Raw genomic sequence first — 23,214 nt, forward strand, 5'->3', positions numbered from 1 at the left:
TCCATTAGAATGATCTGTGGTGTTTCTCTTTAGAAATGCATGATTTCAAGAATATTACAGTAAGATGAGTGTTTCACATGAACTTCTGTAAAGGTCTGAAGCACTTAAACTGCTATTGAGACCATACAGAAATTCTTATAAATAGGTTTAACTGCTGGTCTTCCTCTATAGAACCATGGTTGTAGGTCTCTTGCACTACAGACCTATTCAGGGATTTAGGCAGGTGACCATGCCTTAACAATAGGTTAGCAGAGTACTTCTCTATGGCTTCCTCAGCTTAGAATCTCCCTCCCTTAAAATACTCCCTGCTGGCCTTCTTCACAATATGTTCCAGCCTCTTTGCTCTGGGGCATAACTAGTAAATGGATGAAATTGTGAAAAGGAAAAACTTCTAATGCAAAAAGTCACTGCTGAAGCTGGAAGCCTGTCCCGGTGAGTTACTGCAAGCTTCAGAAGCTTTCCTGTAGTGCTGAGACAATCAGCTTAATATACACTTGTTTTGTTGGAAGGAGTGTTAGTAGTCTAGTGGACCACTAATTATGGAACATGAAGAAAAAATCGGGGGTGGAATGTGAAGGCATTCAGTGCGTATCTTTGAAGCAGTTTGGACTTGATAGTAGAAAGAAGATGGAGCAGCAGAGGGATCTGTAACTACTTCATTTTGGGGAGCAAGAAGGAGGCAGAGACACTTAACACAGGATGGGAAAGCATATGAATGAAAACGTACAAGAAAAATTCATATTGAAAGGAATTAAATGTATTCTGTTACTGGCGGAAAAAGTAATAGTAAGTAACAATGGACTTTAAAATAAACAGAAGCATAACATTCTTAAAGAACAAAAAACAGGGAAAATTAAAATTGAAGATATGGCAAGTCTTCCTTTCAACAGTCCAGCTATTTTAACTTTCAAGGGAGTTTGCGAAGAGAGGCATTTCATGTGTGTACGAAGTTGTTACATGGATGTTTTCCCCCTGTCACCCATTTGCTGATTATGACAAGATGTATTGGTGCTGGAACTGTGTAGCTGATCTGCCTTGAACACTTGCAAAATAGTTGTGTGAATCACTGGCTTTAAAAATGGCCAAGACCTGTCAGAAGAGAAGTGGATGTAAATTGTGTACATTTTCTAATGTAACGGAAAATTGTAGAAAGTCTGACCAGAATGTTCAAAGCTGCTATCAGGTCTTCAGAGTCACATCATGGTTCTGGATATTACTTGGCTTTTGGTTCTATGAATAAAACAGAATGGAATATTCTGTACTATAGGCAGAACTATTGTAAATTAACATTGAAAAGTTTTTTTGCTTCTGTACTGCCAAAGTCCGCTATTTTGAGGCAACCGAAATCCTGCATTTATTCTCAAATGCTTTGTACTCCTGTTTTAAACAGTACTGAGAAGAACAATCCCAGTATGGCCTTCGTAATGCAACATTTCATATCCCTGTATATGAAAAGTAAATTTTAAGATTCAGCATTACTGCGGGTATTATCTCTCTCAGTTGAAAAGCATTTTTATTCTGGTCTCTTACCCGTCGTTCACATTCAGAGTTCTACACTTCACAATAACCTTTCTTTTTTTCCCCATCAATTCTCCCCCACCCTTTCCTTAGGAGGTTGAAGCACTCTTCAGGGGCGATAATTTGCCTAAATTTATCAACTGTGAGTTCGCCTATAATGACAATTGGTTCATTACCTTTGAGTCCGAAGCTGATGCCCAGCAGGTAACAACTTTTTTTTTCGTATTGCCCAGTAGTTATGCAGCCTTTCGAATGCTCCAAGGCACCAGCCAATCAGGGTGGGCAAAAATCCACTCGTAAATAAACTTTCTGTGACTATTTCTAGTCCAAGAAATACTGTTAAACCTCCAGTTAGTCATATCAGAAGCCTGATTTAGCAAAACATAACCCGTAAGAACTTTATCCTGTGTGCATGTGTTCTGGTTTCCTGTGAAATACTTGAATCTTATTTACTACAAATGGCGATATTCTGTAGCATATCTTGAGGCATCACACTATCTTAAGAAATAAAGTACTGATTTAGACTTTCTAAAGGTCTTTTTAAAAAGCTGTGTAATTCTATATCAAATTTAACTTCAGTGACTGATGAAATGTTCTAACTTGCATTGACTGTTTATACAATTACTTACCTCCATTTAGTACTGGTGATACTTCAAATGTGGCAATAGTTCTTGGTCTACCAAAACTCCTTTAATACTAGTTGTTGTGTTAAATTAATATTCATAATGGATATTTGACAACTTTTTTAAAAAATGTCCATTTTATAAGGCTTACAGATACCTTAGAGAAGAAGTGAAAACTTTCCAAGGAAAACCAATTAAGGTAAATAAAGCTGTTTGTACGATTTTATTTACTATTAACATAATAGGTTGGTGTACTTAAGTAATCTAAATCTCTCTTGCAGGCAAGGATAAAAGCAAAGGCAATAGCTATAAATACATTTTTGCCAAAGAATGGATATAGACCTCTGGATATGAACCTCTACACACAACAGCGTTATACAGCATCCTTTTATTTACCTCCAGTATACAGTCCCCAACAGCAGTTTCCTCTGTACAGCTTAATTGCCCCACAGACCTGGTCTACTACGCACAGCTATCTTGATCCAACATTGGTAAGTGTTTAGGAGTATGAAACAGCTGCTGCATGTTTAACTGTTTCAAAAAGAGTGTTTAGCGTTCAGTTTGAAGGACTGCGTGTGGGAGGTCACAATCTAAGTTCCACTCTTCTGATTGTATGTGGTGTGGGCTTTTCTTGAAAGTGAACATTGGCAGTCCATATTTTGGAGTTATGAGACCCTCTTTGAAAGAGGAATCTGGTTTCTTTTTTTTTTTTTCTTTTTTTAAAGAAAGGGAGGCTTCACAAGTTACTTTCCTCATGCTTTAAATTCAAATCATAAGGTTTTTGTTCTAAAGGTTAAACACTTAAGCATCCCCCTCTGAGTAATAGTATTAAATACTTTTAAAAAGGTAATCTTCATAGCATATGTGTATGAGTGTATTTATAAATCCAATTCAATGTTATGTACGGAAAGCACCAAACTGGACTAGTTGAGAGGGGATAATCTAGCATATTAGTTTAAAATTTTAAGATTTTTCTCTTGCAAGGTTAATGTGCAGGATTGCCCTATTTGACATATCCTGACAGTTTTACAATTAACATCTTTATTATTAGGTTTAAGAATTATTGATAATCTCTAAGGAAGTACTGATTTAATGAAATCTTACATTTTCTGTATTCAGAGCTAGTGGCAGCCTTAGGTCTACATTGCTAATGCAGTCACATGAGCTACTTGACAGACCCCACACTCTCTGTATTCTACAGCCTTTCCTCCTCCCCACGTACTGTTGCATCAGCATTCATGTCACACTCTGTCAGTACCCAGCCCAAGTTGGGGAAGCTAATGGTCCAACCAGCAGACCAAATTCAGTGATGAATCCTGGTCATGTGCCACCTGAGGCATGTTGTACATGCGTGGAGAAGGTGTGACTTGGTGCCACATCAGAATTACTTGGGCCAGCTCCACTTGTGCTTCTTGTTTGGTCAGTTGTATTCATGCATGCAGCTTTTTGTGCACTCAGTGGCTGTGGAGTGTCATTGATTGGTGCGGGCCAGGGTTGTCACAAGTGGAACCATCCTCCCACCCTCACATCTGTCTTTAATTGAGGTTAAAATAAACTAGGGTAGCAGTGCTCAAAATTAGAAAGAGACTATTTAGAAATCTTGGCAAATGATTAAAGTCTCTTTGAACTAACTTGATAATTAGAAAGTTGTGGTGAACACATTGACACACAGGGAAAGCAGCCAGAACCCTTTGCAGTTAGTGTTTAAAGGGCGCTGTAGAATGGGGAGGAGACTTGATGGAATGCACGTTCATCTCTGGACACCCATGTCCTGATTTAAGTAACACCTAAAAACTTGTTTGGTTTTTGAGATGGACAAATGAAGACTCAGTAACAGCAGTAATTGTGCCATTTTCAAACATGGTCACATTCTTGTTGTCCAACAGTATCACTGGTTATGTCAAAGTCAATAAAAGCATGTTGAGGGTTCCATTAGAATTGGAAGGAAAAGACATAATGAAATGTTTTCAAACTAAGGGCTCTTCTGAGGAAAGGGTACTGATCATTTAAAAGACTTTTGCTTAAAGAATATTTTGAATAACCTGAATTACATTTATTTACCTTGTGCATTTCACTCAGTTTGGACAATACAAAATACTTTGACTTTCTTGGTTCTTCACAACTAGTGCAATGTTGCAGCATTTGGGTTACAAATGCTGTAACTTCAGAGCAAGCCTTTTTCACTGAATCTTCACTTGTATTAATAGGCTTTGTAAAATCTTTATCTAAATTTGAAGCCTAAAGTATTGAACAATGTCACTTTTAATCCCTTGATGGTGGCCTGTTTGCTGGCATGTTGTTTTATGCTACCAGTAAGTTGTGGTGTGACAACTGCACTGTTAAATTTCAATTGTCAGTGATTTGTGATGCTCTTCACACTTCTAGACAGTGTGGGTGTTTTCCTGTATATATAGTTTTCAGTAGACATAATGTAACCTCCAATTCTTTGAGATGGACTTGACACTGTTAAGCATTTATGTAGTACTCTTTTCATACATGTTTGAAAGTTTAATTCTCAGCTCATCTTGCTGATGCAAGTATTAACTGAGACTGTTGTCTTACTGTTACCACATTCAGTTGTGGGTTGTTGGTTTTTTTGAGCAGCAAACTTTCCTTTGAACTAGTTAGGCAGGAAAGACAATTTTCTTGGTGCTTGTGCCATTGTAAGAAGTAACTGTAAACTTGGGTTTAATTTTTTAACTAAAATGATTGCTAGTATGCTCAATGATAGGGGGAACATTAGTAGAAGGTGGATAGGAATAGTGAAAAGTAAGTCTAAAATTTAAGAGCTTCACTTTGACTTTGGTAGCTCCCTTTCAATAAGCATTCTGTTACGTCCTCTTTTTCCTATTGGGAGCAAGACAAACAGTAATACACATGTAGAGTGGTGCCGAACAACATGAAAAATTTAGAGGTCCCTGTAACAGACATTTACCAATTTTGGTAAGACTTTGTCAGCAAGCTCTTCAGAAGATGAGGAAGAGATCTAGCATATGGAGAAACTGTAAGTGAAAGGTTGCTAGCCTTGACCGTCAACATGTTTCGTATACGTTGGTAATACTGTACTTGACTAAATGTACTTTAAGAGATCGTGACTGAGTTATTTATATGTTATAACTATTGTTGAATGCTTGTATTATTAAATAGGTCAATATAAACTGATTAAGTAGCAGTTTTCTTGGCATACTGAATAAATTTAACTTACCTGTTTTACTGTCTTTTTCACATGCAGTGAAGATTCGTGCAAGTTGTAGTAACTAGATAACTGGCCATTCCAATAGTTACTGTGAACTCTGAACAGAGATTGTTTTTTACGCAGTCCATAATTTTCAAATCTGGACGTCAACGCTGTTTAAAATGATTTGTGCGTCTACATAGCAATCACACCTATTTTTACCTTCAAACAGCTAAAACATGAGATGTGATTGTATCTTCCTATTTGGCACACTTGAAAATGAGTATTGGAAAGTGAAGTTATCTTAAAGTGTAACATGAATCTATAATGTATTGTGCAGTGGGATGGAGTAACAAGGTACTAGAAATGCCATAATATCTGTTTTTTGCTTTCTACTACCTTTTACACTGCTACCTACTACCATTACTCTTCCAAAGCTGAATGGCTTCATGTCCTCCTTCCATACATTTCATTCTTCTGTGCGGCTCTTCACTCCTGGAACCTGCTTCCTGACCCTGTCTGCCATGCATCCAGCCTTGCCTTAAATATCTTTCTCAAAATGCACTTATTCCATGAGGCTAACACTTTAACCTTCGAGTTATCTTTGAATCCAAACCAGTAAGGAGGAAACTGCTAATCTTCGTGAAGCATGAATTAGTTACTTAAATAGCCATGTAAGCCTATTGTTGTAGTGCTCTTCCTACCCCAGCTGAATGTTGTCATCTCACTATGTTGTCTCTGCTGATGTCATAAACTCTTTGGGACAGGGACACTGTTTTACTAGTTTTTAAAGCTCCATGCATGTTCTGATGCTGTATAATATAGGAAACATATCTTAGACTACATAAGGGAGAAAATTAGATCAATATTAACAGTAAAAAAAAATATTTTTATCTCCAGTTATCTTTAGAGCATGTGTAATGGCTGTTTATAAACTTCCTCTTGAATGAGTTTGTCATGCATGCACTGGCCTAAAAATGTTCTTGTCACATAATCTTAAACTAAAAATGAAAAAATAAAAACCTTTTTGAAATACTGTCCTGCGTAGAATGACATGGGATATCGTTTCAAAAATAACTTCAGACATTCAGAACAAGCGAAGAGGACTAGATCTCAGAAATGAAGGGAATTAACCTCCAAATTTATCTTACTTTAAAGAATACCATAGTCGCTATTTTGACAAACCCGTGGAGGTTCAAGACCTTTAATATAAATAAATATTCAATTTTCCACTCTGAAGATAAACATTCAGTTTGGTTATATAGCATGTAATCTACAAATGTATGTCCACACAATGTTTTTATTCTCTAGGTAACGCCATTTCCCAATGCTGGATTTATCAATGGGTTTACATCACCAACCTTCAAGCCCCCTGCTTCTCCATTGACTTCACTCAGACAGTATCCTCCCAGAAGCAGGCAAGTTCAACCAAATAAAAATGTACATTATCATTTTTTAAAATATCTGTATTCCAGGAGTTGTGCAAGTTACTTTATTCTTCAAAGCTAAAAAAACTTTTAGCTTGCAAGTTGCACGCTAAATTAAACTTGCTGTAAGATTAAATATGGCCAGGTGATACTGATATCAACATAAAAACACCGCAGTATTAAAAGTGATTGATTGCACTGCTGCCTTGTAGCTCTGAACTGGTCTGCTATGTGCATGATCAGAGTTTGGCTTTGTAACTTTCTGTTCAAAGTTCCCACTGAAAATGTATCTTTCTGTAATGCAGATTACTAAAATTTGTTTTTCTGGACTGGTTGCCACTTCAGCTCTGAGAATACTGTATTTGGAATGTCTTTCCTGAAGTCCTTGGCTGCAATTATACTATTAGAAATATAATTATCAGCAGATTTATTCATATTATAAATTTAAGTTTAGAATAGTTTTAGTCAAGCACTAAGTTAAAATAGAAGTTCCAAGGTTTAATTTTGCTAAAAATACTTTACTTGTATCCAAATAATAATCCATCTCTTTTTAAGAGGATGATCAATTTATAAGAATTATATAAATATACAACAAAGTGCCAAGCAGTTCGCATAACCATTTTTGAATACAATGTATTCCTGATTTGTAGGAATCCTAGCAAATCACATCTACGGCACACCATACCCAATGTAGAAAGGGGACCTGGGCTTCTAGACAGTCCTACAATATTCAACTTTTCTGCTGATCGTTTGATTAATGGTGTCAGGAGTCCACAGACAAGGCAACTGGGGCAAAACAGGACACGGATGCAAAATACTACTACTACAAGTTATACGAAGAGGGATATAGGAACTGGACGAATGGAACAGACTAATATTGACTCTTCCCCTGGCTTAGGAAGAGGAAGGTGAGTGTTTTTAACAGTTGTTCATATAAATACCTATGGTGTGGTCTGCTTCTGAGTATTTATTTGTATACACAGTAGTAAACACTTCCAGAAACAGGAGTAACATTAAAACATTTAACTATGGCCATGTCTTTTCAATATAATTAAGGCTCTGATTGAAACGTTTTCTCTGAACATGTTCAGTTGATTAAACAATACATTAATGTTAAACAAGGGAGGTAACCTGTTGTGGCTGTAAAATGTTGAAGTTCTAACCTCTTCTTAGAGAGAACTTTCATGTTCATTTTTGACTTGTGCTAAAATAATCCGTTTTCTAAAACTGTATAAAGAGTTATATGGCTTTTAGAATCCCTGGGAAATGTTTAAATGAGGGCCCAGTTTAAGTGAATTGCTTTTCTTAAGTGACTATTTAAAAATGGCACTTTCAGTTGGTCCTGATTACTGTGTGTTCTGTCATAACCGCTAGATTGAGTGAAACAGTTAACACTTTGCACTCAGTCTAATACTGTAGATAATTCACCTAGGAGTGTGTGAGCAGGATTGTATCCCAGCTAACACATAATATAGTTAACTAACTTTCAGTGGCAGGGCCAAATCGTGGTTTCACTTATACCTATGTGATGCAAAGAAAATGGAGTTGCATAAGAGTAACCAAGGGCACATTTTGGATTTTGGGATCTATTGTGCTGTAAGGAAGAAATCCAGTTTACACTTTAGTTCCCAGGTGAAGTTGGCAGGGCTGGGAGTTAGAGAGGCAATTTTTAATTTGCAAATTGAGCCGATTTGATATGGAAGCCATTGAGATACAAACATAAAACCACACTGCCATTTTTTAGTCACACTTTTAGGATTGTATGTTAAAGTAATTCTGGGGGAAAAGGAAGTTATCACTCTTCCTTATCAATAACCATTTGAATTATGAATAAGGCTCAGTGTCCCTCACAGAGGTTGCGGAAGTCATGGAATCTGTGACTTTCTGCGATCTCCATGACTTGTGCAGGGACCATTGTGGCTGACTCCAGGGCCACCCAAGCAGTTGGCTCTGGGGACAACCACTCAGGTGGCCCCCCGGGGACAACCACACCAGCTGCTGCTCCAGCCGTGGTCCCTGGCTGGCTGGCTGGAGCAGCTGCAGTCTGCTGGCCCCAGGCTGCCCCTGGTACCTCTTTCTCTCCTCTGTGTGTGTGTGTGTGTGTGTGTGTGTGCGCGCGCGCACACACCAGGTTTAATCACAGGTATTTTTAGTAAAAGTCATGGGCTGTGAATTTTTGTTTATTGCCTGTGACTGGTCCATGACTTTTAGTAAAAGTACCCATGAATAAATCATTGCCTTAATTATGAAATGTCAGTTTTTTCAGAAAGCTGAAGTCAGAAGTCAAATTTTACCTTGCCTTTTCACTAAATAAAAATGAGTACTTTAAATGTAAAAGTAAGAACTCCCGGTGTTAAATCCTTCAGTGTTGTATGCAAAAGAACTATATCGGGACATGGTTTTCTTTTTCTAAAACAGGTTTAAGTTGTGAACGATATGTTAACATATATAATCATGTAGATGGAAGACTTAAGTGTTATTAGAATTTACGTTCTGAAGCTTTTGGCACTGGATAAAACTCTAGGATATTTCCTAGTGAGTTTCTATTTTTTTCTTAATACATAGACGTTATATTAACGAAGCATCACAAATGCTGTTACCTTTGTCTTTTTGGAAAGGCGTAATGAAAAGCTAAAGATAAAATACGTGGTCGTCTTCAAGTGCTAGCTCATGTCAATTCCAATTAGGGATGTGTGCGCCTTGTGCACAGTAGCCGGAAGGTTTCCCCCCTAGCAGTACCCATCGGGTCGACTCGGACACCTCCGTGGTGCTGTATATAGGGCTCTGCCAACCCGCTGCCACTTCAGTTCCTTCTTGCCCGCTTTGTGCCACCAGAGGGGTGGGCTGCTGGGTCTTGGAATGGACATGAGCAACACCGCTTGAACAACAGTTACGAAAGGCAGGTAACTGGGTTTTTTCTGCAAATAAGCTATGTTTTCAAGTTTCAGCCAGTACTAAATCACTTCCTAAATATAGGGTAAAAATTATTCAGCCCTTGTTTACTTAATGGTTTTGGGTGTCCCTGAGACTTCCTGATAGTTTTAGATAGTTGTATTTTGAACAGGGGAATTTTCATTTTAAAAAAAGTAGTTTTGCCTTGTGTAAACTTCGTGGCTTTTTTCTTGTATGAGCTTTTCTTCAATCATGTTTCCTCTTTAATCCTTACTAGTCACGGTCTCTAAAATAATGACTTGTATAATAAGCCTCTAGGATGAGGGTGACTGTAATAAGGTAACTCAGAAATAGATTATTTTTATATCCCATCTAGGCAAAGTTCTGATATTAATTGTATGTTCTGTCTTCTAGGAAAAATTCGTATGGCTATCGAAAGAAAAGGGAGGACAAGTTTACAGTGAGTGTTGGATCATAATTTAATCTATAAGTGAAATATGGATAACAAACAAGAACTTGATTACCATGAAGAGTAACTGACCAGGCTTAAATAAGATGTTACACAAGAAAACGTGCATTCTAATAGTAAACTAAAGATAACTGCCTGTTTTGTTAAGGAAAATAGATCTAAATCTACATTAGAGTACACCACATAATGAACAATAAATATCCGGGGGGGGATCTGATTATTAATGCAGAAGGTTGGAGAGAAAATTTGAAATGCTAGTTTTTTTTAATGATACGTTACCCCCATTCTTACTACTTGTGATACTTCAGCTGAATGCCTGTGTATTTATTTAAACTTCCAGTAAGAGTTGACAAGGTAAGTACAAGGATTCCTCGAGGTTCAGACATGCCTCATTTGGAACTTGAAAATCACTAATGCTCCATAGTAGAATTAAGAGTTAAAGAATTAGATATCTTACAGTGATTAATTCATTTGCAGTATCAATGGTATGACTGGAACACCTATTAAAATGAGGCAGAACGCTGATTGTAGTATGATGTTTCAGCTCTAAAAACATCTTTGTAGAGAAGAAGCCACTAAGGTGCTTCTAAAGTTAACAAGGGGTGAAATGAGATGGATTTCAGAGGGAACACCTCACAACACCTGGTTTCAGAAATAAAGTGAGTTCATTTTATGATGGGTGGTGTATGAGCACAGTTGCCATCTACATAAAACTCAAGAAATAGGTCTTGAATGTAGCGTGCACTAACAGTATTGCAAGTTACCAAAAAATGCTGTTAATCTGTAACTTAATACAACTTAAATTTTAGGCATAAATAAAACATCAGACTTGAAATTTGAAAAGCTTGGGCTTACACCAAAAAAAAAAACTTTAGTCAGTATCTGTAGCTGTCAGTATCTGTCCCTCTGTTGTGGGACCTGAGATTTGATTTAACTTTATACCCACAGCCTTTCCCTCAATTCACTTGTTTTAAACTTCATTGTCATACCCCATTTGACCACTGTTGCAACACAGTTTCTTGGTAGCTGATGGTGAAACGTCATGAAGTCATTTTTTCCTTCATTACATTATTACTGCAGATCTTCACTGAAGGAGGTGGCCTCTGCATAGTCCCACTTGTGGGATTGGTGGCATTGAGCTGTGGAATCTTCTAGACAGCAGGGTCTGTTTCTGTTAGAGCCCCTTCTAGAGATTCAGATGGTATAAAAGGGAGAATGGGCCCAGCTGCCCTTCAGTTGGTTTTTAGCAGTCAAATGTGCAACGGTCTTGGATTGCAGATGGTGTCCTTGGTGCTTCCCTTTCTTTTTCTTCTGTCCTTTCCGTTGCTACTTACATTTTAGATTGACAGGTTGGTACAGATTTGTTTAGTTAGAAGAACAAAGAAGAAATGGTACACATCAGATACTGTCTGGACGACCTCAGGAGCAGGAGAGCCACCTCATTCACTCCTGCTCATGGCAGTGACTTCAGGCCCAGTTGACCAATTCTGCCGTCAGATGTCCAGCATCAGCTTTACCAGCTAAGCTGGCGTTTGTGACACCAACCCCCCAATAGGACCTGGGCCACCTTCTGCTCGGAAACTGTTCAGCTGAGTTCCCTGATGTCTGGATGATACCACTGAAACCTTGTAAGCTGTTTCTAGGCCCAGATTTGAGGTGGTCTTGTACCTATTAAGTCATTCAGTCCTGCACCACGTAATGGCTCTGAAAATGTCTGATTTCTAATAATGTGCTGGTGCTGTGACTTTGAAATGGTCCAAGACCATTATTGCTTGGAGGCATCTAGTTTACCAAGACCATGGCCTGTCTCGGAAACAAAGCAGCAACACTTCTGATCATTGTAGCTGTACGTTTGTCCTGCTTATATGCAGTCAGCCGCACGCTGACAATCCTGCAAACTTCTAGAAGAAAGCAAATTAAATATATATTTAAAAAAAAAAAAAGTTGGCAGCTGCTCTTCAGACCCCACTGCTTTGGCATCAAAAGTCTTGATTCTGACTGGACTGGACTCCTGGGTGCTGCATTGCCAGTGCTTTAGTCCAGAATCTCTGCTGCTGAAGGTCCTGGAAAACCTTGGGCTGCCTTCATCCGTTAAGTATAGCAGGCAATCTGTTTCAAGGACAGATGCAGTATCAATGGTATAAGGGGAACCCCTATTAAAATGAGTCAGAACTCTGATTGTAATATGTTTCAGCTCTAAAAACATCATTGAAGAGAGCCTCTTTTTTGTTTTGTTTTTGTTCTTTATTGAAACCACCTGGACAAATAGTGAAGAGTTCTGCTATGTAACTTTTACTACTTTTTGTAGTAAGTCGTATAATTACTAAAATGGTGACTCAGTGGGGAGAAATAAGCTTCTATTTCTACAGTGCATTGTGACAGACCATGCATAAGTAACCTACCAAATATCGTTCAGCAAATGGCCTGGTCTACCAGTAGACTTTGTACCACTATTTTGGATAGGGATGTGATTTTTATTTATCAAAATAGTTGCACCAATATAACCGCTAGTGTAGACAGTTCTCCGTATAAAGGTGCTCTATATTGATACAGCTTATTTCCCTTCCTCTACAGGCATAAGTTTTACTGGAATAACTATATCCACACTCGTAACTCATTAACTAATCAAGTATAGTTAAAGCAGTACAACTTGTGTGTGTAAATAGGGCTTATGTTCCTCACTTCCCATTGTACATTTTAGTCAGAATTAAGTTTTGTCAGGGATCCGATGGTGAGTAACATTGAGGCCCTGGTCTTTCCTATTTTTGGTGCTTAATTGTTTTGTATCAGAGTCCCATAATCTTCCTTAACTGTAGTCTGATTTAATAATATGTCACGCTTCTGTTGTTACAGAGAGGTCAAACGCAGTCTCCGCCACCTCCAAAGCCTCCATCTCCTAGCTTTGAATTGGGATTGTCCAGCTTCCCTCCATTACCTGGGGCTGCAGGCAATTTGAAGACTGAAGACTTGTTTGAAAACAGACTGTCCAGTGTCATAATGGGAACATCAAAGGAAAGAGTGAGTAGTTTGAGTTTACTGCTTTACATACCTCCTTGTTTCGAATTCAGTGGTTTATGCAGTAAAAACATAATTCAAGTAGAACTTAACCATGCTTTTATCTAAGTCATGGAAAACTGTAGTTGTTCTGTGTCTAACTCCTTTGCTGTCATCTCCATTCTCATCCGAGCAGTTGGTTGGCAAGAGTGCACCCTCCGTGTTGAAGGATAACTGAGGTGGTGTGGCGTATGGTGCCCCAGAGTAACTATTTCTAATTAGTTGCTAGTGACAAAAACAGAGCACTTTTTTCCATGTTCCCAGCTGTGTCAGGTTACTACTTGTTACGTTTTTGATAGCATTAAGTGAAAAATAATCTTAGCCCTGGTCTACACTACAAGTTTTAAGTCGAATTTAGCAGCATTAGATCAATTTAACCCTGCACCCGTCCACATGATGAAGCCATTTTTGTCGACTTAAAGGGCTCTTAGAATCTATTTCTGTACTCCTCCCCAGCGAGGGGATTAGTGCTGAAATCGACATCGCCGGGTCAAATTTGGGGTAGTGTGGACTCAATTTGACAGCGTTGGCCTCCGGGAGCTATCCCAGAGTGCTCCATTGTGACTGCTCTGGACAGCAGTTTGAACTCAGATGCACTAGCCAGGTACACAGGAAAAGCCCCAAGAACTTTTGAATTTCATTTCCTGATTTGGCCAGTGTGGCGAACTCAGCAGCACAGGTGACCATGCAGTCCCCCCAGAATGTTTCTAAGCTCCCCCTATCATCTCCGTCCCTGAGGTTATCGCAGATTAGAAGGCGGAAAAAACGCACTCACGATGACATGTTTTCCAAGCTCGTGCAGTCCTCCCGCACTGATAGGTCACAGCTTAATGCATGGAGGCATTCAGTGGTTGAGGCCAGGAAAGAATTGCTGTGTTTGCTTAACAGCAAAAGTATCATGCCTCACTAGTGATCCTGCCCGAGCCAGGTCACTGTGTCACATGCACTCCGCGTTGTGTCAGCCTTGGGCAGGGGCATGACCGCTTTGTAAGCAGGAAGGCCATAGATATAGACATTGCATTAGGTAGCTTCTGTAGCTAGAGAAAACATTCCTGTGCATTCGGCAAAGTCTGTGGCAAAAAAAGAGAAGCCCCGTGACGCACCAAACTATTAATATACAACCCCACGTTACATAAAGTATAATAGGGACCACGTGAGGGATACAGTCAAATTGGGTTTCCATAGTTTAGTGGTTATCCCATTCACCTAACACGTGAAAGGTTCCTGGTTTGAAACTGGGCGGAAACAGGTTCCTGTTCCTTTTTCTGACTCGCCTTCTGCGTTTTTAGTCTTAGAACAGACCGCGCTGTGAAATTTTACTTTGAATTATATCAGTTCTGAGTTAAATAATATGGAAGCTCTCTCTAATTATAGTCCCGGGTTCCTTACCCTTTCAGCTGCTCTGATAAATTAACATTTTTGTTAGGGGCGGGGGAAAATTTTTATGAAGCCTTTTATAGGGACTAAATGCTATGTAGGACTCTGAAATAATCTTAATGTGGCCTATAGAGTGCAATCCTTCGTTCTGGATTTGTCATTTCACAAGTTGAAGTGCTCCTTACTACTCTCCAGGCTTCATGAGCCATGGGAGCAAGGGGTAGGCTGGGGTAGGTGCGACCGTGCGGTGCTGCCAGCTGGGAGAGCAGCCTGAGGCAGAAGCCTCCAGCTCGCATGATATTCCATGCAGAACTGAATCTCCATGAGACGAAACTTAAAGAAGAGAATGATCTGGAGTCACTCCCATTCAGTGCTCTAAGAGGAGGATAGCCATGTCTGTCCAGGCACACCTGATTGACCTCACCGAGGTCTGCCAGGAGCACCCTGGAGAGGTATGACGGCTATCAGTCCTAGTGCATTGTCTGCTGTGAAGGCAAGGAGCTGCTGCTATGTAGCAATGCAGTACTGTATCTGCCAGCAGCACCCAGGAGATGTATGTGAGCTGAGCGGGCTCCATGCTTGCCGTGGTATGGCAAGCATAGCAGCGGGCTGAGAGGAGCCGGCGGCCGGGACCCTGGCTGGCAGGAACCAGTGGACGGAGCCCCAGCCAGCTGCCGGTCTGGGGCTCTGTCCGCCGGCCCTGCTCAGCCCACTGCCCGCCTGGGGTTTCGATCATCCAGGCAGGCAGTGGGCTGAGTGAAGCCGGCGGCCGGGACCCTGGAAAGAAGGTGCGAAATGATTGTCTGCTCTTGCTTTCACAGAGGGAGGGAGGGGGGCCCGATGACATGTACCCAAAACCACCTGTGACAAAGTTTTTGCCCCATCAGACATTGGGAGCTTAACCCAGAATTCCAATGAGCAGTGGAGACTGCAGGAACTGTGGGATAGCTGCTAACAGTGCATTGCTCTGTAAGTCAATGCTAGGCACGGTAGTGAGGACACAGTCTGCTGACTTAATGCACTTAGTGTGGACATACGCAATTGATTGTATAAAATCAAATTCTAAAAATCGACTTCTATAAAATCAACCTTATTTCGTAGTGTAGACATACTCTTACACTGCAGTTTGCTCATAGTTTGATTTGTTAATTTTTTTTTCCTCCCCTTAAACACTTAGAGAACTGTTGCAGGTGGGGAAAACACATTTTCAACCTCTGAAATATAAGGAAAGAGCCCAGAAACTCTCTCTAAACACTGGGCTTGTTAGTTGAAATAATAAGTATTGCTAAACCAATTGAATCCAAGAGCGGATGTGTGATATCAGTTGGAGAATGTAAAAATACACCAAAATGACCTGGCAGACTCTGCTTTAGGATGCAGCTAGAGATGTAATTCAGAGTTGATGCACTCTCTAGCTGCTCATAGATGGTGCAGAGGACAGAGTCCTAAAGAATGCAGTCTGTGGGCCCAGGGTGCTCTCCAAGACAGATTTAATTCCATAGTGACTATCAAACAGTCTGGGTTGTGGAAGTCTGTTCCACCAACCCTTCAGTTTAATTTTGGTTGCTTTAGTTTTAGTTTAGTTGCAACTTTATCGATATTGTGTATGTTGATTCTCAGTTATAAAATAACCAGGTCCTCCGGTGCAGGAGGGTTGCTATGGACTATTTACGAAACTGGTTTAACTGGCTCTGGGTGTAAGGATGACCCACTAGTGGTAAAGAGCATCATAAAGGGGCTTACACAACATTCCCTCTCTTCCCCAACCACAACCTCTTTCCCTGCCACCCACCCTGATATGGTGGTAGTAAAGAGGATATAGTGGAAGTGTCCTATGTCATAGCAATCCCTGGTTACATTTTTCTGCCCACTGATGCTGGTAATGGTCTCAGTTAAAGAAAGCCCTAAGGTTCTAACAAGGGGCATAGCCGTTTACAGAACAGTGCCAGGGCAGTGCAAAAGTGATTTCTAAGCCACCTTCACCCATTTTCCTTATCCTTCTCCTTCTCCCCACCGCCACACACACACACTTTTCCACCAGTTTGTAGTCTCTGCATTTTGGCCATATTTAAGGATCTGGCCCACAGTCTCTTGGAAATTTTACCTGTTTTAACTCTTAAAGATTCATATCTTCTTTACTCAAATATAACAAGTCTCCACTCTTCTACAAGGGTAGCTCTAATTTGGTTAGGCCAGGGTGGTCTCGTGACAGCACAGTCTATTGCTACATTGGGTGAGGAGTTTGCCTTGGACTCTGAACTCCTGTTTCTGGTTTCTGCTACATTGTGCATGTACTCATATTTGGAAAAGAGGGTTTGACCCTGAGCATTACCACTTGAGAATGAATGGGGTCTCATTGATTTGGCTTCCAAGGGAGTTTGATTCCACCCTGTAGGATATTGTGGGCGTCCTCAACAGAGTTTAAAGTGGGGATTCCTAGATGATACTTTCTGCTTTTCATCTCAGGATTTCATATCATTTTTTCCTCCAAGCTTCACAATAGCCCTCTGAAGTAGGCAAGTATTACTATCCTTATTTTACAGATGGGCGACCATATGCAGAGGTTTATTCAAACCAGGTTACACAAATCAGTTGAAGAGAGGTAAATAGTGGTGTCCCCCAGAGGTCTGTACTAGGACTGGTCCTATTCAACATATTGATAAGTTTCAGAGTAACAGCAGTGTTAGTCTGTATTCGCAAAAAGAACAGGAGTACTTGTGGCACCTTAGAGACTAACCAATTTATTTGAGCATAAGCTTTCGATGAAGTGAGCTGTAGCTCACGAAAGCTTGTGCTCAAATAAATTGGTTAGTCTCTAAGGTGCCACAAGTACTCATATTGATAAGTGATCTGGAAAAAGGGGTGAACAGGGAGGTGGTGAAATTTGCAAATGATGCAAATCTACTCAAGGTAGTTAAGTCCTAGGCAGACTGCGAAGAGCTACCAGAGGATCTCTCAAAACTGGGTGACTGGGCAACAAAATTTATCAATTTAATGTTGATAAATGCAAAGTAATGCACATTGGAAAACATAATCCCAACTATACGTATAAAATGTTGGACTAAATTAACTGTTACCACTCAAGAAAGAGATCTTGGAGTCATTGTGGATCATTCTCTGAAAACATCCACTCAGTATGTCAAAGTGAACAGAATATTGGGAATCATTAAGAAAGGGATAGATAATAAGACCGAAAATATCATATTGCCTCTATAAATTCATGGTATGCCCACATCTTGAATACTACATGCAGAAGTGGTTGCCCCATCTCAAAAAAAGATACATTTGAATTGGAAAAGGTTCAGAAAAGGGCAATAAAAATTATTAGAGGTAGGGAATGGCTTCCATATGAGGAGAGATTAATAAGACTGGAACTTTTCAGCTTGGAAAAAAGATGACCAAGAGGGGATATGATAGAGGTCTAAAATCATGACTGGTGTGGAGAAAGTAAATAAGGAAGTGTTATTTACTCCTCAAAAAACAAGAACTAGGGGTCACCAAATGAAATTAATAGGTAGCAAATTTAAAACAAAAGGAAGTATTTTTTTCACACAACGCGCAGTCCGTCTTTGAAACTCTTTGCCAGAGGATGTTGTGAAGGCCAAGACTATAACAGGGTTCACAAAAGAACTAGGTAAGTTCGTGGAGGATACGTCCATCAATGGCTGTTAGCTAGGATGGACAGGGATGGTGTCCCTAGCCTCTGTTTGCCAGAAGCTGGGAATGGGCAAGAGGATGCATCACTTGATGATTACCTGTTCATTCCCTCTGGGGCACCTGGCATTGGCCACTGTCAGAAGGCAGGATACTGGGCTAGATGGACCTTTGGTCTGACCCAGTATGGCCGCTCTTATGTTCTTATGTAAAAGACAGGAACAGAATCTAGATATTCGGTCCTTCGCTGATCATGCACCATGCTCCCCCTCTAAATATAGTTTGGGAAACTGTTTCAGAAGAGCGCTGCGTAAGCTTGTCTCTTGCACCACCAGAAGTTGGTCCAATAAAAGATATTACGTCATCCGCATTGTCTCTCTGATCTATAAACGTGAAATTTTAGGGCTCAGTCATGCAAGGAGTTGAGCACTCAAGCCCAAATCCATGATATGCTTCTATCGAGACTACTCCTATAATTATAGTTAAGTATGTGCATAAGTGGTGTGCTGGATTTGGGCCAGGATGTTCAGTACCTTGCAGGATCAAGCCTTTACCCACTTAACTGTGGGTGCAGAGTGGTACTCTCTTCTAGTTAATTTCTAAACACCAACTATGTACGTGCTGCATGCAGCTGCTCATGATTTCGTTTTCACCAAAGTGTAAGTCTCTGATTTTGTTTGGAGAAACTGAACATAGTTAGTATGTGGTCTGAATCATAACTGCCTCACGGATTACTGTTCACCTTCATGGAATTGCCTATCCACAGACTCCACTGTAGGGATCTCATGCCTAGCCACATCAACATGGAACCAATTTTGAGTGGTAGTTGGAGGACAAAAAAATTCCCCTGTTCACACTCACACACTGCTCCCCTTGCTTCACTTCTCTGCTTGCAAAAATGGTCACAGAGCCAACCTCTCCCTTCTGTCTTATTTGATGGACAAATCTAATACTTTTAATTGGTTTTGTTGTTAGAGCTGGTTTTTAGCATGGGTAAAGCTTCTCTTTTAATTTTGCAACTATTTGGATTTTAGTATGTCTAGATCCTCTTAGGCCTTGACCAGGAGGAAGGATCAGTCTTTCGGGCAGTGGAAAATTTTAAGGTGTTTTTCGTATTCAGTGGTCAGTCCCACTTCAGATGGGTGTGAAAAGGGCCCTTTAGGTCTTGGGTAAGAGCACTCCTCTAAAGGCTGTGATGCCAACACGCTCTTCTCATAAAGGTACTGAAGCCCATGAGACACTTCAAGAGAACTTGCCTTTGCAAAATACCAAGTTGAAAGAAGTGATCCTGTTGTCAAGGTGCCCTGTTAAAAGGCATTGAAACAAGCTTCACCAGCTAAAAAATTAAGCTTTTGGGACAGAGCCCAAGAACAGCACCTTTTCACGGTGTCATTGGTTCCAAATTGCTACACAAGAAGGTACTTCAGTAAGGATCCTACTGTTGGATCCCAAGTATTGATGTGCCCATTGGATCGGTCTGACCAAAGCCCCAGGAGTAAACTCCTTTTTGAAGGTGAAAAGGATGTTGGGAGACTCTGAACCATCTTTGTTGTCAAACCATGGCTGATATTTTCTTCTCTCCCCCCCCACCACCCCCCGGAGGTAACTTAGCTTCCTTTATTTTCAGCATTAGCCTTTTGATCTGTGGCTGTTCACTATAAATTAATGTGTAAATCATGTAGTTTTCTTGTTCCTTTGCAAGAACAAGGGCAGTCCTAACACCTCTGTTTAAACATACGGTTTTGTTTTTTTTAGAACCTAAATGTGGATGCAAGTACAAACACTATTCCTTCAGGAATTCCTCGAGAGCCATTGTTGCCAGCATCTCCTGCTCTGTCTGGGACATTTGAAAGGTCTCCTTCCCCATCCCAGTCTCCTGAGTAAGGATTTAATTACATGCCTATAATTATTCTTTTCTGAATCAAGAGTGTGCGTTTTCAAAAGGTTAGGTACACTGTGTGTAACTAGCTATTGAATCCTTAATCAAGGAATGGAGTAACAATATTTCCTGTTGTGAACTATACATAAAGCAGAAGGCATTAGCTTGTTGTTTATTGTGTAATAAATGTGCACACTTTATAGTTGCTAACAAATTGCATAGTCTTGATTCTTAATATCTGTAAATGTTTAATAAAATGGCAAAAAGAATACTTTAAGCTAGGGGTGGGGAACCTACAGCCTGTGGGTCGAATCCTGCCTGCTGCTTCATTTCATCTGACCTGCAGCAAGTTTCCACGCCATGGGCCAGAAGCCCTGAGCCTTGGTGCCCTTCTCCTCCCTTGTCCCCCTCCCACCCTGTGGGGCAGGAGCCGCGAACTCTAGCTCGCCCTACTGCAGGGGGGAAGCTAGGGTTGCCAGGTTGTTAAAAGTACAGTCAGCTCCTAGAAGGGACTGGCCCGTAGGCACGTGGCGATCAAGGAAATGCCTCACACTGCCCCCACCCTTAGCGCCAGCTCTGCAGCTCCCATTGGCCAGGAATGGCAGCCAGTGGGAGCTGTGGGGACGGCACTGTGCAGAGCCAGGGGCAGTACTGGAATCCATAAGGGATGCCGGTGATGCTGGTCCGGTACTCCCAGCCCTCCCTGGCCACATCGGACAAGCCAGCTGAGATGCCACCTGTGCCACAATTGGAGCATGGCATTGAGGCAGAACCCACGCCCCGTACTCTGGTGCCAAGAGAACCCTCCCCTGACAAAGAAGGGGGTGACACCATCCCTCAGGCCACTCAGTTGTCGTCGTCGTCCCCAGAGTAGGTGGTGGCCGGACCCTCCCACAACAGCAGTCCCCCCAGATAATTTTAGGGAGCACCAGGCCCTTCTTAAATGGGTGGCAGAGAATCTGGGCTTTCAAATCAAAGAGAGTTTAAGAGGCAGAAGACCTCTTCAGTGTCATCTCTGCCACCACACTGGCAAAAATGGCATTGCCTGTCCACCCAGGGGTGATCAAAATAGCCAGGTTGGTGTGGCAAACATCCTCATCTATTCCGCCAACATCCAAGGAAGCAGAAATGAAATACTATGCCTTGGCTACACTTGCAAGTTAGAGCGCATTAAATCACCCCCGGGCGCCAAAACTCCTGAGGTGTACACACTGGCAAGGCACGTATCGCGCCTGGACTCTGCAGCTGGAGCGCTCCTAGTAATCTACCTCCACAAGAAGCATAAAGCTTGCTGCACTCTGGCTGAAATGCCCAGGTGCCCGTATGGACAACATGTTGTATTATGGCACTGTGATTGGTCTCCGGAAACGTCCCATAATCCCTTGAAGTCAAGTGGCCACTCTTCTCATTGTTTTGAACTCGGCTGCAGGCATGCGTCTCCCCTTTCAAAGCTTCGTTTCTGACAGCCGGCATGCTTATCTGCTCCAGGACAAAGCAAACCATTACTGTGGAATGCCCCTGCTGCAGAAGCAGGCGAGTGTGTGTGAAAGAGGTGTGGGGGCTGATGTTGGGGTTTTCCCTTCCCCTCTGGTGCTGTCTGAACTTACAAGATAGCATGCTGACACACTCTGCCCCCCAAAACAGTCTCTTCCCCAACATACACACAACACACTCTGTCACACTCCACCACCCCCCTTCCCTGATTTGAAAAGCATGCTGCAGCCACTTGCACACTGGGTTAGCTACCACAATGCACTGCTCTCTGTGGCGTTGCAAGAGCTGCTAATGTGGCCATGCCACTGCACTGGCAGCTGACAGTGTGAACACACAGCAGTGCTTTCCCTGCTGCGGTCTCCAAGGGCTGGTTTAACTCCCAGCACTCTACATCTGCAAGTGTAGCCATGCCCTATGTCCCTGCAAAGAGCTTTGAGTATCTGTATATTCATCCCCCTGTGGTGAATGAAAGGGACAGACTGGGCCACCCCAGTGGAAGGCCCAAAACTAAGGAGGCCAAGAGATTCGACTTTTTCGGGAGAGAAATTTATTAGACAACCAGCTTACAGTTTAGGGCAGTGGTGGGCAACCCGTGGGTTGCACGCGGCCCATCAGGGTAATCAGCTGGCAGGCCATGAGACCGTTTGTTGACATTGACTGTCCCAGGCAAACCGTGGCCACTGGGAGCTGCAGGCGGCCACGCCTGCGGATGGTCAGTGTAAACAAACTGTCTCGTGGCCCACCAGCCGATTACCCTGGCAGGCCGTGGGCCCCAGGTTGCCCACCATTGGTTTAGGGTCTTTAACATTCCAGCGGGGCCTAGTGGTTATAACTTTAACCTGTGGGACTTCCTCAGTAAGTTCACAGAGGCCCTCCCACAGGATCATGCCCAAGAGTTCACTGAATTGGTGAGCAAAAGCATGGTGGTGGCCCAGGGATTCCTCCAGATGACCTGGAATGTGATGGACTCGGCTGCCTTGGTGGTTGTGACGTAGCTCCTGTTTGCAGGCTTCTGGGCTGTCCCAGGAGATGCCTACCATGATACAGGATCCCATTTGGCAGTTCAGGGCTCTTTTCTGAGCTAACTGACTCTAGGCTCCATGGGCTCAAGGACTCCTGAGCCACCCTCCATTCCCTGGGTTTGCACACCCCTCAGCAGTCCACGAAGCCGTTCCACCCTCCGCCACTTCCTCCTCCAACGCAGTCTAGGCCCTGGAGGGCTCCCAAGTCTGGCTCCTACAGAAGCAAGGGCAAGGACAAAGGGCTTAAGAGACGTTACCTGTTCTCTTCCCGCCTGGCTGCTCAACCTGACCCTCTCAGAAGTCAGGGAGGCCAGCAGTCATTTTGAGGGTGTGCTCGAGTACAGTGCCCCAGCCAGTGTACTGGATCCAACCCTCCCTTTCCTCAACTGCCTCCGCACTTTCTGGTCAGCCTCGCCCCGTGTCACCTCGGACTGCTGGGTGCTAGATACAGTTTCTTCGGGCTACACCCTGAAGTTTACAGCCGACCACACCCTTCCCCGTCCCTCTTTGGGGACCCTTCTCATGAGCAACTCCTCGTTCAGGAGGTCGAAAACCTCCTGTGCCTGGGGGCAATGGAAGAGATTCCTTAGAACCTGGAAGGCAGAGGATTCTACTCCCGCCCCTTCCTGA

General features: G+C 42.0%; 1 protein-coding gene across 4 annotated transcripts in view; it reads left to right on the plus strand.

The window, feature by feature from the left end:
- LARP4B (La ribonucleoprotein 4B) overlaps positions 1-23,214 on the plus strand; it is a 109,896-nt gene that overhangs the window by 70,637 nt on the left and 16,045 nt on the right. For all 4 annotated transcript variants that reach the window (XM_037891024.2, XM_043541501.1, XM_037891025.2 and 1 more), the window contains 8 exons: positions 1,612-1,722; positions 2,287-2,340; positions 2,423-2,632; positions 6,628-6,734; positions 7,394-7,651; positions 10,050-10,095; positions 12,958-13,122; positions 19,945-20,069. In XM_037891024.2, coding sequence (XP_037746952.1) covers positions 1,612-1,722; positions 2,287-2,340; positions 2,423-2,632; positions 6,628-6,734; positions 7,394-7,651; positions 10,050-10,095; positions 12,958-13,122; positions 19,945-20,069 — 1,076 coding nt within the window. The remainder of the gene's footprint in view (positions 1-1,611; positions 1,723-2,286; positions 2,341-2,422; positions 2,633-6,627; positions 6,735-7,393; positions 7,652-10,049; positions 10,096-12,957; positions 13,123-19,944; positions 20,070-23,214) is intronic.

Source organism: Chelonia mydas, chromosome 2, assembly GCF_015237465.2.
Source record: "Chelonia mydas isolate rCheMyd1 chromosome 2, rCheMyd1.pri.v2, whole genome shotgun sequence".
In the NCBI taxonomy this organism is placed as follows: domain Eukaryota; kingdom Metazoa; phylum Chordata; order Testudines; family Cheloniidae; genus Chelonia; species Chelonia mydas.